At 42.4% G+C, this 19,076-nt stretch overlaps 1 protein-coding gene across 1 annotated transcript in view; it reads right to left on the reverse strand.

Moving 5' to 3' along the window:
• The window catches only part of LOC140242095 (uncharacterized), a 55,890-nt gene that overhangs the window by 3,821 nt on the left and 32,993 nt on the right, over window positions 1–19,076 (reverse strand). The window contains exons 5-17 of the mRNA XM_072321855.1: window positions 16,512–16,833; window positions 14,890–15,155; window positions 14,290–14,474; window positions 13,491–13,578; window positions 11,454–11,659; window positions 10,320–10,568; window positions 9,621–9,846; window positions 7,576–8,584; window positions 5,887–6,031; window positions 5,068–5,209; window positions 3,906–3,980; window positions 3,073–3,243; window positions 198–1,464 (exon numbers count right to left, since the gene is read on the reverse strand). Of these exons, the coding sequence (XP_072177956.1) occupies window positions 198–1,464; window positions 3,073–3,243; window positions 3,906–3,980; window positions 5,068–5,209; window positions 5,887–6,031; window positions 7,576–8,584; window positions 9,621–9,846; window positions 10,320–10,568; window positions 11,454–11,659; window positions 13,491–13,578; window positions 14,290–14,474; window positions 14,890–15,155; window positions 16,512–16,833 (4,351 nt within the window). The remainder of the gene's footprint in view (window positions 1–197; window positions 1,465–3,072; window positions 3,244–3,905; window positions 3,981–5,067; window positions 5,210–5,886; window positions 6,032–7,575; window positions 8,585–9,620; window positions 9,847–10,319; window positions 10,569–11,453; window positions 11,660–13,490; window positions 13,579–14,289; window positions 14,475–14,889; window positions 15,156–16,511; window positions 16,834–19,076) is intronic.

Raw genomic sequence — 19,076 nt, forward strand, 5'->3', positions numbered from 1 at the left:
GGAATCTTACACGAGGACATGATATGCTTGCGTAGAATTGATATTACTAGTGACTTCATTGGATTTTGACCGGAGAATATTCAAGTTTGTCATAACCTTCCAGGACAGTGAAGTGAAGATTAAGGATTCTAGCACTCTTAACCGACTGATAATTTCATTTTGCCTTTCCTGTATTTTGAGGTGTGATGAATACTCACCGATGGATGCATTGGGGTTGTCCGAGGAGTTCTTCTTCTTCTTCCTCCTCTTGCTAGTGGTGCCGTTGCCATTGGATACAGCAGTCCCATTGGTCAGTGGTTCCTGGCTGCTTCCATTCTGTGATGGCTGCATGTCCAGCTTGATGTGATGGTTATTTTCAAGTTTCTTGCCCACGGACTTTGCCTGTATTGCATCCCCCTTCTGCTGCACCTGCTCCCTGGTGGTGTTGGACAGGGTGCCAGTGCTCGCCCTCTTGGCAACGGTGGCATGTCCCGCCTTCTGGTTGTGCATGTTTATGCCATTCTGGGAACCTTGCCCCTGCAGAGATTTGCCGGCATTGGCCTTCCTCTGTTGAGGGTCGTCACTCCTGGCAACGCCGATGCCATTCTGCTTGTTTTTACCATTACTGTTCTTAGTGCTGACAACGTTGGAACGGTGATTGTCGCCAGCACTGCCGTTGAGACGCTTTTCCTGGGCAGCAACAGTCTTCCACGCACTGCTCTCCTCAACTTTGGTGGACTTGTCACCCTTCTCCCTCTGTGTCTGCTGCTGCTTCTGCTGCTGTGGCTGTGCCAGGGGCTTGGGTGGCTCCTGCTGCCCCACTTGCTTGGCTCCGTTGCTCTTCTCGCGCCTCACTTGGGACTTGGTACACTCATGGTTCTGGATCCTTTCCTGCTCCTCCTTCGCCCGGTCCACAGCCATCGATAAATCAACCGCCTGGACTAACGATGGTCCTTGCTTTCCTGCCCCATTCTGCTTTCCTTTGGACTTGCTCTCCAAATTCCTTGTGCCTGCATTTGAGGGCATGCCGGCGTCGCTCGACGACTGGGGCGCGGTCAAACCTGTACCTTTCACTTTTTTCTTGGAATTGTCTGTTTTGGCTTTACCCTGACTTTCCAGTGATGGTGCAGATGGGGCTGGTTTGGTCTTGGAGGATGCAGCTGATGGTCTTGGCAATGCCAAAGATGTGGTTGGTGTGGTTGATGATGAGGCCGTAGGCTGGTGGAGAGATGCTACCACAGGTTGGTGAGGTGCAGCCTGCTTCGCTGCTTGGTGTTGCGGAAGTGGTGATGGTGCCTCTGTCTGTTGTTGCTGCTGCTGCTGTAGTTTGCAGTTGGTGTTGTGATGTACAGCATCCAGCTGCTTCTCTCTCGTCACCTCTACATGGTGGTGATGGTGATGGTGGTGGTGGTGGTGGAGAGACACTGGAACATGGACTGGGTTTTTGTGACCATTGTCTGGCACATGCTTAGCTTTCTCCTCAGCCTGTGACAAAGAGAGACATTTAAAATTTACAGACATGAGAGTTCATATCGCATGATGTAATGTACATGTATTTTTCATGCAAGTTATTCAGGGAATCAAATTGGGCAAGTGCTTAAATATTAATCAAGTCTTAGCAATCAAGTCTAATCAATCCAGTGTAGCTGAGCATGTTGTACATTATCATGCCATTCCCTCTTTTAGGGTGCAAAACACTCCACCCCTCGGACAGGAAATGAACACAATACACACACATTCCCACTTCACACCCATCAAATAGCATGGTGATGTGGTGCATCCCATACACACACATGTTAGAACAAAAGGCAAAACAGGTTTATCCCAATCACCCTGGCGCATTAAGTCATTCCAGATGTACATTGTTACATTGGCAGTATAACCAGTGGAGAGTGGTCAGCGCAGAATTCCACGACGCTCACAAAGTCTCTACATCAACACGACACTCTTCCTGACGTATGCGCATGTGAAGACTGTAAGACTCGTCTCATGATATTAAAGACAATAAAAAGTTTTGGTACCTCAAAAATTTCCTTGTCTTAGTTTGTGTTTCAGGTTAAAGTACCTTTCATATAACTAACACTGTGAGACTTACTCGCCCGAAAGTGCTCTCATGTCTTAGTAATCATGCAATTAACTGCGACCAGCAGCCCCATACGCATAGCGACCAGCAGTCCCATACGCATAGCATAATCGGGCTTCGCATTGTAGCATTCAGGATCATGACAGATTTAGTATCGCGGGATAAATGTTAACTTAAAATCCCACAAATTCTTCAATTTGAAGACTTACCAATTAAGGTGAAGTATTGAAAACAGGCTTCGGGCAACATTTGGTTCTGCCTATAGTCCCTTTCTGTTCGAATTGATGACTGAATGTGACTCGGCCGAGAGGACCTTGGGAGAGCTACATACACCATGTACACTGAATACTACAGCCAGTGCATGCGAACACATCACATGCGCACAAATTTCAAATCCCATATCAACGGATAAGATGTTTGTGTGCGCATGCGCTGGCCGTAGTAGTCAGTGTATGCATCGGTCCATGGTGTATGTAGCTCTCCAAAGGTCCTCTCGACCGAGTCACATTCAGTCATCAATTCGAAAAGAAAGGGACTATTGGCAGAACCAAACGTTGTTCGAAGCCTGTTTTCAATACTTCAACTTAATTGGTAAGTCTTCAAATCGAAGAAATTTTGGGATTTTAAATTGACATTTACCCGCGATACTAATTCTGTCATGATCCTGAATGTTACAATGCGAAGCCCCATTACGCTATGCGTATGGGGCTGCTGGTCGCAGTTAGCTATGCGTACAATGGGCTGCACGCTGCTGGTCGCAGTCAGTGGTTTCGTACAATATTTATCGACGCTGTACGGCGACGGCTCTGGTACGAAACCATTATTGCATGATTACTAAGACATGAGAGCACTTTGGGGCGAGTAATTCTCACAGACAACGTACTTTCACGTGAAACACAAACCAAGACAAGGAAATTCAGGGAAACTTTTGAGGTACCATAACTTTTTATTATCTTTGAAGTAGAATTCCATACTAAATGGGTATTTGTCCATGGTCGCCAGTAACTTACCTTTCTCTGTCTCTGCCTCTGCCGTTTGGCCGCCTTGGAGTTACTCTTGCTCTTTTTGGCGCCCTCAATGAACGAGAGCAAATCCTCCACAGTGCGGTCATCGTTCTGCAGCAGTTCCGTGGCCGGTGGAGGCCTGGCGGGTTCGTGAGAGGGTGAATGGTCCTTGGGTTGCTATGTGGAAAAATTGGTGAGAAAGTATGACATAACTTCTGCACCTTTGTATTTTACGTCCTTTTTTGCAGCATGAATTTTCGTGAATTGCCACTGGCAATCAATGAATGTAGTGTAGACAAGAACTTTTGCGTCCATTGCAATTTCGCGAATTTTGGCTCTTGCGAAATTAAAATGCATGCGAACATTCCTCGTTTTACAGTATAATAGATATCATAAATCTACTCTCTACACAAAAGGAGTCGAGGCGTATTTTTCAGTTGCCTTTTCCTGTTTGAGCGTCTGTATACAGGAAACCTGCATAGACATTGAAGCCTTGTAAAAAATATCAATGTTTGTGATGTCTGAATAGCCCTTAAAGAGTTGATGCACGAAGCTCTTTAACGATATGCTATGAGCTGTGGGCTAAGGTGACATCAAATTTTATACTATCAGTCAAATCTTAAAGACTCTTCAAACTCTCATTTGCTTATGAATGCACACTGCACTTCCATTGAGACCTGCCCTCATGATTAAAATGTCTATTACTCCTCACATGAACACTCAAGGAAGCAAAGAGTTACGTCAATTGAGAACCCATTGGTTATTGAACACAAAACTTCAAGTTTCATGGCACCACAGATTGCAAATTATCCATGAGATGGTGCCTCATGACTCATTACCTTTCTCTCCCTCAGCCTCAGCCGGAGTCTGTCCCTGATTTCAGTGTAGTTCCGACTCGTCGGTGCAGGTTGGGGCTGCAAGAGGGCAGAGCATTAAAGGATGTGTCAGTAACGACTCTCTGATATACAGCATGACATACATGATCCGGATCTTCCAAAAGTAAGTTTCATTGAGTTATCTGATGTGCTGATAATTACTCCTTCAAACAAGGCATAACATGTGACATGATTCATTTGCAATGGGAAACACTATTTCATTCCAATGCCTGTATGTTTTCTGACACTAAGAATTGAATTGACAAGTGGGCTTCTGACAATATACTGTAAAACCAGAAATGTTCACATGTGCGAAACTCTAGCAAATTTTGCGAGGAAAGATTCACGAAAGTAAAATGCATGTGAAAGGTTTTTCCTACACAATGCATTGAATGCTAGTGGCAATTCGCAAAGTTTTCATTCCATAAAAAAGGCCATCGCCTCAAAATCGTTTCAATCAGCAAATGTTTCCAGTTTTCCGCTAAGCCACAAATTCCTTTCTCTCCGTTGCCATCTGTTTAAGACTTCCCTGTAAGGGACCACTACAGTAGGTTGAGCCATGTTGCCGGAAATATGACGCAACCAACAACTATCACACAGACACTAACGCTGAGTAAGACACATGGCTGTGCAATGTGATTTCCAGCTTGGACTAAATGGAAATTTATACAGTGAAGTTGAATAGCCACTAACTAAAACATTTGGGGACAATTTGGTGACAATACATTCAAGAATGGCAGAGTCAAGAAGCATGCCAGTGCACCACTTGATTCTGATGACACATTTACACAGGTCTGGTGAGCCTTGAGAAAGATATGACAGCATATACCAGCCGAGTTCAGACTATCACACAGTTGTTTGAGGACAAGAGGGGTGCGGTGTCAGCCAAGTCAATTTACTTCCATTACTATTCCTGCCCCTACCCCTCCCCATCCCTGCCATCCCATTCCCGTCAGCATCACCGTAAAAAAAGGGACAGCTACAACAGTAAGAGGTCTGGTATCCTTCATGGGTTTACCAATGGGCACACAAGGATGACCAAACAATTCATCAATACAATTGCCTTACACCATTTTCACTTCGGTAGAACATTTGATAGTGGGCAATGACCAAAGACGCAACCTACCCCTTGCCCGAAGAATTCACAGTAGCAGCATTCGCAGTGCTTGGACTCTCGTTCTCTGGTGGTGCTGGAGGCGTTGGAGTCTTTGTCATCGTGGATGTCCTCCTCTTGGGTGTAGTTTGGAGTCTCGTAGTCTGGCTCACTGCTGTGGGTGGGAAAGAGCACAAAGGACGGGATCAAAATATTTTTATCTGAATTCATTGTTTCAAATCCTGGGTCAGCCCATGTAAGCCCAGCGAGATACCTCATCAGTTCTACAGAGGTTTGGCAAACGAGGTCTACTTAAGCACTTTCTATCTTAAACAGAGGAAAACACAAAAGTAACTATTTTCTGATTAAACTGAATATGGCGATTTTCTAATGACTAATATACACCACTTTGGAGAAAAAATATGGCTCCTCCCTACTGGTCATACCGGAAGTAAGACTGTAAAGAGTTCTACTCTGAAAAACATGCAAACCATGAAACTTCAGCAGATAGTTTTACTCAAACTAGATTCAGCTCTGGTCATTTTAGAAAAGCAAATTGCTTCTCTGAAAATTGTTAATAGTAAACTGACTATTCTGGTAATAACAGAAGAATCTACACTTCAGGAAACAAATTTTTTGTGATGCAGGAAACTCGGCCTTCTTCCACTTCTGTGCTAAGCAATGTATCATCATCACATACATAAGGCGACAATCATGAAATACTTATGAACCATCCCACTCTTATAGGCATTTATTTGAACAAAGATCTCCACAGAAGGTTTTTAGTACCATCAAACACAAAATGAAGTTTCTTTTGGATGGGGGCAGGAAACAGAGGGGAGAATATCTTACCTGCACACACTAGCCGAGGTTGGGGTGCTGTTGGCAGTCTGCATGGAGCTGTTACACAACCCTGCACCCGAGCCCAGCATGCTTGAGGAGTGAGAGATGGGGTTGTGGTGGGAACACGGCTGAAGCTGCTGCTCACTCAGGTAATCTGGATGACATCAAAAGAACCAACAAATATCAGTAAAAAACTAGAAATGTCGCTTTGGCGACTGGTATGCCTCCGCCATAATGCATGATTTTCCCAATAGGTCTAGATAGTACATGTGGACAATGTGTGATTACATTTTCACAAAATTGGCTAAATATTGAAATGACAAGTTTGTCACAAATGTGTTGAATGTTCACCTTCCTTGACCTAGGTTTAATTGGATGAATAGGAGAGCATGTATCTAGGGATTTAAGGACTTTAACTCGACTTTGACCCATTCATACATTTAGGCATTGAGTAATTTTCAAGGTACAGGTGTGGAGAAAAAGTGCAATTTCTGAATTGAATAGTAAATTGTTACCATTTTCATCTGGCCCTTGACCCTAAACTTCATAAGATAATCACTTTCAGGTAGAACATGCATAATATGTACTACGTTTCAAGATAACTTGAGCCACTTGCGAGATATGGAGGAAAAAGTTAGTTCAGCACTTTCACTTGATCTTTGACCTTTTGACCTTTGAGACAAAAAAAGAAGAAAAAAAAAAACTTTCCAGAGAATTTCTATTAGGTTACACATGTATGCATACACCAAGTGTAAGAAAAAATAACCCTGCTGGCATTGCATGATAGGAGGGAAATAGTAAAATTTTGAAGTGTTGCACTTGACCTTTGACCCCTGACCTTTGACCCCATGAACCCTACATTCTCTAGATAATCACTTCCAGTCAGTATATGTATATACTATGTTCCATGAAGATACCTTGAACAATTTTCCAAGGTACATGTGTATGGAGAAAAAAAAAAAGTTTTAATATTTTTACTTGACCTTTTGACCTTTGACCTCATGACCCAAACTTTCACCAGAGAATCTTAATTGGGTAATACATGTATACACTATGTTTCAAGAAAATATCTTCAGGCATTCAATAGATATGGTGGAAATAGTGAAATTTTATGTATTTGACCCTGACCTTTTGACCTTTGACCTTTGACCTCATGACCCAAACTTTCACCAGAGAATCTTAATTGGGTAATACATGTATACACTAAGTTTCAAGAAAATATCTTCAGGCATTCAATAGATATGGTGGAAATAGTGAAATTTTATGTATTTGACCTTAACCTTTTGACCTTTGACCTTGAGCATGTGCACCCAAAAGTTGATAGGCACAACTTCACCCCCTAATACACATACATGCCAAGTTTCATTAGGATACCTCAACGGGTTTCGATAGTTACCTTGTCCACAAAATTAATTACAGACGGACGGACGGACGGACGGACGGACGGACAGACAACCCGAAAACATAATGCCTCCGGCACCACTTCGTGGCGGAGGCATAAAAATGTTTGCAGATATACATGCTAAGTTTCATCATGTTCAGCAACAGATTCTGTGCACATGAAAACGGGACATCTGTCAACAGAAGACTGCAGTTTATATTCTAGGCGAATAACCTATCCTTTAGTTGTTATTTCCTAGTAATCATACATCCATTCTGGTCTCAGTATCGCCCTATGAGATGCATGACATAACTCACCGGGTACCCTGATGATTGGCTCCGCAGGGAGTGCTTCCTCCCCACTTAGACTCTTCTTCTTCTTTCCCCCACTGGGTACCTGTTGCTGCTGCTGCTGTTGGAGGTGGTGCACATCAGCCATATGAATGCCAGCATTCTGCAGCTGCAGCCCCGCCCCTGGAGCTGCCAACATGTTTGGCGTCACCAACCCCTGTTGTGTCAGTACGCCCTGGCTGAACTGCTGGGCCAGCGCCTCCGAAGTGAGCGTGCCTGCAGCTATCGCATCGGTCTCCTGCAGTAAGGGTGGGAAGAACCGGTTGTTGTTTGGTATCTTGGGCACTGTGGGGAGATTGTGCTTGGCACATAGCTCCTGCGCCTGCCCAAGGATCTTCCCTTTACCGATGCCATCATTGTGCAGTTGTTGGCCATGAGGCAGCCGGTGCTGCTTTGTCCACTCGCTGAGGGGTAGTGAAGAGATGCTGCCCACTACCCCACTGGAGTCGTGACCGTGCTTCTTGCCTTTCTCCTCCTTAGCTGCCTTGCTCTCCGCCTCGTGATGCGCTTGGTGTACTGATGCTTGCTTGGACTGGAGTGTGGCCTTGACACTCTGGACGAGGTCAGGCGCATCCTCATGGCTGTAGTGGGCGTGGGAGTGTGAGTGGGAGTGTAGGACCATCTTGGCACTCTCGTAGGCACTGTTCCAGTCACTGTAGGCCTGGAGGCCGTCCGTGGTATCCAGGTTGAGCTGGAATGCTTGCTGGGAGTGGTTGGGAATCTTGGTGGGCTTCTGGGAAGCCAGGTTATAGAGGTGTGGGTGGATGAGAGGGTGCTTGGCAGTGATGCCGTGATGACTGAGGTCCAGTGGTTGGTGGTTTGGGAGGTTTGGATAAAAGAGGTACGAGGGCTTGTTGGGCAGGGTATTCTTGTCCCCAATGTTGGCCGTCATTGTGGTTGTAGCAGGGAGATGAGAACTGAGGTTGGCAGTACAGGCATGACATTCACAGGGTCGACTATTGGAGATGTAAGAGTCCTGCAAAAAGAAAAAGAGCAAACAACCCTTGAATGAAGTATAAACAAATATAGACCTTACTGTATTCAATGATACCTTTCTTTGAAATTGTGAAGGTTTATCTACAGATGTGAGAAATCCTTTGGCTAGCATAAAAACACACCCTTGCACAGGTTTTACTGCAGGAAGAATCCACAACCTCTTGCATGAATGATGAACAAGAAAAAAACAAAACATCTTTTCACTGATATGGAAGGCCAGATTTGTATTGACTGGTTACCTGAATGTTAAGTTCTAAACATGTAGTGATACTAATTTTGAAAAGGCTACAGAGACACAATATGGCCAAAACTGCAGTCACTCTAGAGGGACCACGTTTATCAATTTCCATTAACATGTTCATTAACATGATAAATCTGTTATAATTATTTCCAAAAGTATACAATTTTTAACACTGACTGAAATGTTTTTGGACATAAAAATTCCTCAGATAGTGCCACAACTACAGAATAATCATATCTTTCATCTTCAAACATCTGTTTGTGACTGTCTCACTTGGTCATGAATTCTGGAGTTGTATGAGAGAAATTCTCTGGCAGAAAAAAAAAGTGACACTCAAAAGCTTGAAATACAGAGAAGCACTGGTCCCTAGATGAAAATTCCCCTAAAATGTTGAATGAATAGTCAAATTGGCATTAAAGACCCAAGTAGCATGGGAATTCATGGGTGGCCCGATTCATTCGCTGCCCACCGTGGTGCATTCAAAACCCAAGAACAGCACCGCACAGCAAATATGTGCATCAAAGCATACATTCATCATTAACGGTCAACTCCAATTGAGACTCTTTGGCTGTGTGTGTATTGATATAGAGATTAGTGATAAAGCTGTACACAATTCATTATGGGGATTCTCAAATATATCCAAGATGGGCCAGCCTTCCCATTCCATCGAATCCCAACTCTACCGGGTCTTTTAAGTCTTTAACACACGACCAGACCATGTTGCATGGCATGGAAACTTTGATCAATACTGTGGAGGGCAAGGCAGGTGGCTCACCTTTTTCAAGTCCCCACCACTAGTCTGCCTCTCCCCGACTTGCCCCGGAGAAGCTGCCCGGCAGTCTGGTCTGCCCCTCCCTCTTGACTGGTTCTGGCCATGCCGTCTCTCCCTCTCCTCCTCATCTTCCTCCTCCTCGAAGGCGTTCTCGTGGGACGGTGAAGGGGACGACTCTGAGTCGAGGTCGTCGGAGTCATCCGAGTCTTCGCTCCGCGGAGAACAGAAGCTGTATCGTGAGTAAACAAGGTGATACAAATACTCTCTTATCTGCTCTTTCAACACCCTAAAGAGAATGGCGAGTTGTATAATCTCCAACAATTTGCCACTTGCCGTAATTTTGTTCAATACATACGGGCAATGAAGTTTATCATCAAAATGACACTCAGTAACCTCTCTGCAGCATAGCATTTCTTGTTTCAGGATACACAAATTGTACATCTTTATCTGCTCATAGCAATTCTTTTTTCAAACGTTGTATGTGTAATGCTGGTCTCTTTCATTTCCACTGATAACAAAACACACAATCACAAAATTGATAACAATAAATGAATTAAAAAATAACACCCAAAGTAATTTTCTCACACATTGCATGAAGCAGTACGCTTATCATAAATGTTACACTCCATTTGATAGGGGTGATTTGGTGTATTTTGGCTCCTTCATGTGTGAATCCACTGAATCGGAGATGGCTTAACTCACCCCGACGAGATGAGATCGTTCCGAGAGAAGATTGGGATGACTTCCTCGCTATCCTCCTGGGAGGAGCACTCGGAGGAGGTTGTGGAAGACAGGTCGGGGGGATTGATGGACTGGAAAAACGTGTCCAGGGTCGACAGCTGACCACCGGGAGCAGCCTCGGTCAGCCGCTTGAGGCCAATCTCCTCGTAGAGTTCAGGGGTGAAGAGGCTGGACGTTATGCGATTCAAGCTGCAGTCATCACATAGGCACCTTGTCGAGAGGAGAGAGAGAACAGTTAGCTCTGACTGCACAAACTTTTGACTGTTTACCCATGACCCAACATCGCACAACATGTTGACAGGATCCTGCATCAACGTAAATAAGCACCAATTAATCAGTGTTTTCATAGTAGCCATGATAAAAAAAAAGCATGGGAATGCATACTTGGCTTGATTCAAACCAATGATCCAATGGATACGACGCCTGTCCGGTTACCAGAAAATTGTTGGTTCAAAACCAGCCAGAGTATGTATGCCTATGAGTTTTCATCATGGCTACTACTAAAACACTGATTAATCGGTGCTGATTTACATCGATGTAGGGCAATGGGTCAATGAATTGCAATAAAAACAACTCGATGCAAGAATTGATTAATTTGAATGTTTAGAGTGGTTTTGAACAAGGATGTATAAAAGCCTGTCTCTTCAGAGTCTGAATACAAAGCATTGAGGGTATTCCACACTTCAATCATTTTATAGATACCTGGTGATACACAGAAGTTACGACTGGGGCACCATGACCAATGCACATTATTTTTTTCATGGCCCATCACCATAGAATGTAACAATAACTCGGAGGGCTGTAAATCTGTCTAGATGGAGTTTACATAGATATCATGGTGTTGAAATTGGTTGCCACTGGACAGATAGCAGTCTGGCATATATTATCAAACTTTTTTTTCCCTTAGTTTTATAATGACATACCTTAAAAGTTTCTTTTGTTTAATAAGTACCAAATTTTGAAGACAAAATGCTAAGGAGGTATCACCAGAGTGTCAAATTGAAGGATCTTATGCCCCAAAACCTAAAGGAGTCCAGGTAGTGGACACCGACTTCTATCAATCCATTCAATTTCACTTCCTGATGGCAAACTCACTTTTTCTTGGTCGAGCCCTTGTGGTTCATCGTGGCGTCGTGCGAGCTGCCTCCATTTCCCATGTGACCAATCAGAGATGAGTGACTGTGAAACATGCTCCTGCTGTTTGCAGCCTTAGAGGCATCGGAGAAGAGCGGGCACGATTTGGATGACGACACACCCACATCCCACGAACGGTTCAGTGCATCCTTCCCTTTATACAATTCCTATTTGAGCAAAAAATGAATAAATCAATAAACCAAAGTCATATAAAATTACAGTAATACGCCAGACATACAGATTAAGAGACCAACCATTCTTCGATGTCTAGCACTGAGTCCTCTGAAACTTGCAATATCCTACACTTGCATGCTCAAATCATTCTACAATGAGTAAAATTTGCATCACATAAGCATAGCCTACTTGGCACACTACATACTAACAAAGCATTGCAGGCAATACAAACACTGAAATAATGGACTAATATGTGAACCTTGAGCGAGTACCAAAGTGTGATGTCATAGCCATTCATCACCTTGGGAATTGGTTCTTAACAATCTCACCTGGCCCAAATATCTGTGAGCACTATTGTTGCTAACCATGCTCACAACTGGTTCCAACCAAAGCTATAACAAAAGACTGTGACATCATCGCTTTGGTACACTTTACTGTGCAATTCAGCTTTATATGCAAAGTAAGAAATTCGTTAAAAGTTTCAAGCCCAACTTCTGACATTTCCCATCTAATACTTATGCAGAGAGGAGTGCCACAAGAGGTAGTTTTTAATCAGCAAAATCTTGGAATATTCTTTTTTACAGAGTTCCCCATATCATGTAGTGCCTAGATGTATGTCTATGTTCAGAGCGGACAGCTATGAAATACGGCAAAATGTCACTGATATCAGGACAATAAGGAGAGAGATTACTGAAAGGCAACAATGTTGATAACTAAGCTGTCATAAAGATATGAATGTACATGTTGTTTGGAAAGAAATCAAAAGATTTCTCACTAACCAGAGCAAATTGATGGCTGTACAGTCAACTGGAATGCCTCTGCATACTCATTTGTTCAATATACTATTATATCACCAAGTATGATCTTTCATTAACATGCACAAATGACCAAAGTGCAATAGCCTTTGACTTTACTGATTGTGACCTTTACTTCAAATAACCATCTATTTTTCTCTACCCTGCCCACCAAATTATATCATCGATGAATGTTTCCGGCTGAAAAATGGCTGGAAATGACCTATTGTGGCAAAAGTACAGTAACCACTAACTTTGACCCAAGTCTCTAACAATCTATGTATGTAATCGATTTGTACCTTTTTCTTAACAAATCATATAACCAATGAAAGTTCATAACTGAAGTTGCAGCTGAATAATGTAATTTCTAGCCAGAAATTCAGTGACCTTTGATCTTTGACCTTGAGAGATTGTACCCCATGTTCAATTAGCACAGCAACTTTACTTGTAGCATACCTGGGCCCGGTATCACAAAAACACACTGAATAGGCTTTATCTTCCTACATGAGACGAACGTCCAGGTCGGACAGACAAAGGAATATTTTTGTTACCTCATTGGGTAGAGAGTAATTCCAATATTGATAAGCCTTTCCTATATCATATTAAAGGGATGGTACAGTTTTGGTCGAGATGGAGCTTCAGGTTTCCAAATTTTTTGTGAGATAATGAGAAAACTTCTCATAAAATATAAAAAGCATGTAATTCTTAGAGGAATTCAAAGTTTATTTGATGAAAATTGGTTTTGAAATGCCAGAGATATCCAAAACAAAGCGATCCTTATAAAAGATGGGACCAAGCTTTTGTAAGGATCCCTTTGTTTTACCTTGTTTTTGGATATCTCAGCCATTTCAAGACCAATTTTCATCGAATAAACTTTGAATTCCTCTTAGAAGTGTATGCTCTTTAACATTTCATAAGTGGTTTCTTAGTATGTCGCAAACGTTAAAAGCTTAATCCTCATCTGTATCAATACTATACCATCCCTTTAATAAGGCTGTGGGGAAAGGGTGAAAGAACTGAGATAGCGCACCTGTTCGTCGGTATAATCCTCAATGAGCTGTTGGCAGTCCCTCCACACTACGCCCACCACCGACATATCATTGTCAAACTGAAGATACCTATTGCAAGAAGAGTCGGAGAGAAGTAAGTGGAAGAGCCATCATCAGCAGACACATTCAGTGCACGATCCTGCTACAGCTTACCATATACATCATATACTTTGTGAGCATAAAAATTTGTGAATCAGGACTTCCATAATCATAATTTCAAAATATGCTAATCGAAATCATGAACCACAGAAAAGACTAACTTAGCATTGTCCCTTTTCAATAAGGGAAAAGAGTAATTTCCCATATTGGAGATGATAAACAGTGCATTTGTGTTAAGGGTTGTAATATTTTGGCATGTTGTTATTTCAAGAATATCACTCAACTCGTGAAATTCATAAAAATACAGCCACCATGAAATATGGCGTATACAATGTTCACATTGCATTTTTGACCAACAACTTTATCTGTTTCTAATTCCAGATAGAGATGTGCTGTTTTCAGGAGAGAGAAAAAAGAAAAAAAACAAAAATCTATCAGTGATGTCAGTTTGATGAGACTGGCCATGGGAAAATTGAGAGCACCGAGTTTTGCTTGGACAAGCAAAGGTGATGCTTCTTGAAGAGGATGCTTCATTCACAGTTCATGTACGATACTACATAGCAATAACATGTCCTGCCAACCTTGCTACCTTCTGAAGCCTGCCAAGTCAGAAACATAACCCTACTCAACACCTGCACTGGGCAATCATTCAGAGCCCCTTTGTCCCCCTTTTCTACTCACCTCTGGAGGAGGCTAGCATAGCTCTCCTCCAAGTACGGCTCCTTCTGATTGGCCATGGCCCTCAGCTGCTTGATGAGCGTGCCCAGGTTGTCATGGAGACCAGGCTCCATGTAGATGAGCGAGTGAAACAGGTGCTTGTTGTGGAGTGGCCATGTTAGGTTAAACTTGCGCAGGTGTTCCTTCTCCTGTAAGGTTATACGATTGCATTTACATCAAGAAGCACGACACAGCTAAGTGCCGTACATAACCACATCATAACAAGGCTTAAATTGTTTTGTGATATTAAAGGGTGACAACAAGTTGATTAAACTGAGGAGATACTTTCAAACAGAAATGGGCTCCTTGTAGTAGAAAATGATGAATACTTAACCATTATCATCACCTCAGTATTGTAAGATATCCACTTACACACCTAGGTCACAAGGGCTGGAGTTCATAATGCATCCATGGACAGGATGCAGGCTTGGCCAAGATTCAAACCAAGGATCTGTAAGATGGATGAATGAGTCTACCACCTAACTGACCATATCACAGTCCTCCCTTCCATGTATAGGGGTCATAGGAGCTTCGTAATACGACTGCTAGCTCAATGCCACTCACCAGTTCCTCGAGAATAGCCAGGAGGGTCTGGGCAGCCGAACACAGGGCCGCATACTCCTCCAGGAGCATGGTGATGAACTGCTTGGCCAGGGGCGGGGTGCGGAAGCCCCCTTCCAGCTGCTTGAGGAGACGCTCCCGCATCTCCTTGATGAAGTCCTCCACCTCGGCTTCCAGGCAGAGGTAGAGGAGGTGTGGGTCGTGGGCGCACAGCCGGTGCACCAGCTCCTTCATGCGTGGAAGACTCAGCTTGGTGGTGCTCTCCTCACCTACACATTGGATTCAGGTTTCCAATATCAGTTATATAATAATTCATCCACCACATTAATGATGACATGAAGACATCACATCTCATCCACTTGAGTGGCTCTGTAACGAGTAAGTTTCCCCTAAACATGAACCGAGATTAGCAAACACTCTGAAAAAGTGTGAGGAATATTGCACAATTCAAGATTTTTTTTTTCAGTTTTGGTTAATTCTGTGTGCTGTCTTTTCTTGATGGGAACACTACAACAATATGCAATGTTACAGTAGTAAAACAATACATAAAAACAAAAAGAAACAAAAAATACAGAAAGAACCCTTTTCTTCAATTTTTCGAAGTGTTACACAAATTTACATGCAGTTTATCTGCCTAACATGAAAAGAATTTGAAGGCGATATTAATGTAACATGGGCTGGCCTTGAGGGAGATACAACATTTACGATATTACGATTCTATGAGGGCAATTAATGTCGTATTGCCCGAATGTAGCCTGTCCATATCATACCAATTTCAAACGTCTTGAGCAGTAATAGAATTTAGTGCCATGTTAACTTTTTACATATTCCACATAACACATTTCCACTCAGTACCAGTTCGAGCTCTACACCACTGCGCTACATCCATACCATGCATGCACACATACACAGTTTAGGCAAGCCGCAGCATGTACAGTGCACACAGTCACACACATGCTTACACACGCAAGGCAGCTGCAGTGATTGTCTCCTTTTTAACGTGTTCACATATGAGAAATTGCCCACTGTCGAGAAACTCTCATCAACCACAAACCTTCATCATCCAGTGCTCAAGTGCCCGGATGCTATATTCCCCTCTCTCTTTAAAACATGGAAATCCCATAGGCTTTCGTACAAAGGGGAACATAAGAAATATGCCCTCTTCTCACAGCTGGCACTTAAAATAAGGGGAAACGATTTTGCAAAACCACAGCTCAGATGTCTGATGTGGGTAACAATAGCTCTTTCTCATCCAGGTGATATTTCAAAGCTGTTCCATCCAGTTCTCACAGGCTGTTTAACAAATACCAGAAGTTTCTTGCCACAAGCCTGGCACTGAATAGAAAGGTATAACAACTACCACATCCTACTTTCTGTTTTGACACAACTTTCTTGACATCCTTTCCACAAACATTTGAAAATCTTGATTGGAGTAGTTTACTGCAGTCTTTCATTATGCTGCGTGTATATTTGGTGGCTGTTACACAAATAACATAATTGAGAAATCCCGTACAATATGGGCTACAATGCTCTATCCATCACTTGTAGCTGGAATCACCATCATGCATGAATTGCAATGGGAACAATGGATGGAATGCAATGACGTGAAGCTTTGTGTCCCTTACCTGTGAGGGAGGTACCGGCCTCCCAGTACACACACCGAACCAAATGACTCAGCTCTGTCCAACACTCCCCAAGCTGCTGGCGCGAATGCTCCTGCTCCGCTGCAATCTCCCTCCGCTCCCGGCATGGCTCGCACTGGCAGGGTCCATCACCAATGCCCCCTGCAACAGCACTGCCTCCTCCTCCCCCACTACCAGCCCCACTTCCCCCCTTGCTGGTCACAACTGAGGACACCGAGTCCCCTGCCCCAGGGGACGTACTAAATGTCACATCAAAATTCTGGAGACCGGGGTACAGTGGGAGTGCAGGTGGTAGCAGAAGCTCCTGTGAAGTGAACAAATTCAAAAACAGGAAACACCACATTATCACATCATGATATTAACATTCAGTCTTACAAATTACATTGCTAGATGATGATTTATTGATTAGGATTCTTAATAACTTACTAACCTCCTCCAATTTAAATTCAGTTCAAATTTGAATCAAAAGAGCAGAATGTAATACATCAGCCCAATCAACTACATTGTATTTATTCAGAATGTACAATACCAACCCAAGTCATAATACTCACTGCTCTGTGTGTGGATAAAGTCTATTTCTGGGACTATATGATAATGAGCTATGCACAAGTCCTGCTGTGAATTGCACTACTGCATTGATGTACAGTCAGGACACTTTGGAAATATGAATGCCTTTATAATATTCCAAGAACTCTTTCAAGTGTACAGCTAATAATGTCCAAGCAAATGATTTCCTTCTACATAAACTTGTCTTAGCGTCATATGGACACACAATACGTTTTGAATAGGATAATCAATGTAAAAAGAGTCACATCTTCCTCATACTGTCTACCAAAGAGCTGTATAGAATCACTTTCTTTTTCATATAAATGTGCTCATAAAGCCAGATTCCTTCATAGAAGTAAATAATGCACAGAACCAGTGTTAGTGACGCTTTACAACATTATGCTACTAAACACTTACCACTCATGTACCATAAGCTACAACATATATGATGGCCTGGTCTTGTTTACTTTAAAATCAGCCAAGAACAACAATTTGCAAATGCATTTCATCACAACTCATCATACATTCTATGTTCAAGAGCTGCTACTTAAACAGTGATGGGGGACAAAAAAAAATCTGGAAAGAAAAACTTTCAGCCTCTGATATTTAATCCGTTGAGGACGAGTCCTGAGTATCCTCGGGCAAGTGTCTATGGGAAATACGTGTTGTAGCAAAATCAAACCGTCCTCAACGGGTTAAGTAAATCCATAAAGTCACCCGTTTGTGGATATCACAGTTGGATAGCTTTGGAAATAGATTTAAAGCACCATTGAATTCAAGGTCTCTTCATACTTATAAATATACAAATGCACACACAAAATATACAACCACACACTCAATACAAGGTCAAAATGACCATTTGTCTGCCACTAGAGGAAATGATTCCCACCACAGAGCTATTTAAAGGTGTGTTACAACTTCACAGGAAAGAATGAGGAATTCAGGATATAGAATCACATATCACTGACCAAACTTCATAACAGTTTGACGGAAAATACAGCACAAGCTTTTCTAAAACCATTCACCATTTCACATGACATGATTTGGGGAGAATTTACACGTATGGAGGCATGTCCAGAAACATGATTTATCATGCCAGTAATTATACCAAGGGGGTTTGAGAGAATGGAGTCACAACCGTCTTATTTCCTTTGCTAGATGTTCGAAGCCGCCGCTCAAAAATATTTGAAGCATGTGCAAAACAGGATCTGCTGCGCAGATAGGAAGACAATTGACTCGTGTCTCATTGCATAATCACTAGCCACTTACAAAGGAAGATATTTCTTTGTGATGGTAATTACTTTTCGCTACCCCTTCTTATAAAAGCTAAGTGGTACAGACATGAGGATGCGCGAATAGAAATTGAGCAAAAAGTGCTGAAATGAAGATGAAAATTACTCGACTGGGCATATGCGGGCACTAATCTGACATATCTATCAATAAAAAATTATACTTGAAGATTATTCCATATTAGTTTCATTTGTGGAAACTAAGCGGAAAAGTGATAAAACCAGCTTTCCAGGATGGTACAGTTTTAAACATTTTCACATGATACAGCTCAGATTTACACTTTTGCGCAAATTTTTGGACGGAAATGTCTTTTGTTTTACATGCTTTATCATTAATTGAAATTTCATTTCATTTAACTTTCATTTAATAAATAGATAAGCAAAATATGGCCAAATTATGATAACGTTCAAAATGAATCTTCAGAATGCTGAGCAAGACAGCGGCAAGGAACATCGATCATCAAAGGCACAAGTGCACCTGTGGAATTCCTTTGTACATCAATAGAAATCTGACAACTGTTTGAATAATCAAAGCCAGTTGGAACTCCAATGTATAAAACCTCCTTGATTATACTAAGTATTTGTATTGATGTACTTTGCACCCTTGCACTAATGCAATTACAGATGGTATCAACCATTATGGGAAGACATAATTGAAATTTGCATCAATATTCAAGCATGAGTTCTGTGAAATTCAGTGACCTTTGGAGTC

The sequence above is a fragment of the Diadema setosum genome, chromosome 18 (genome assembly GCF_964275005.1).
Source record: "Diadema setosum chromosome 18, eeDiaSeto1, whole genome shotgun sequence".
NCBI classification, from domain to species: domain Eukaryota; kingdom Metazoa; phylum Echinodermata; class Echinoidea; order Diadematoida; family Diadematidae; genus Diadema; species Diadema setosum.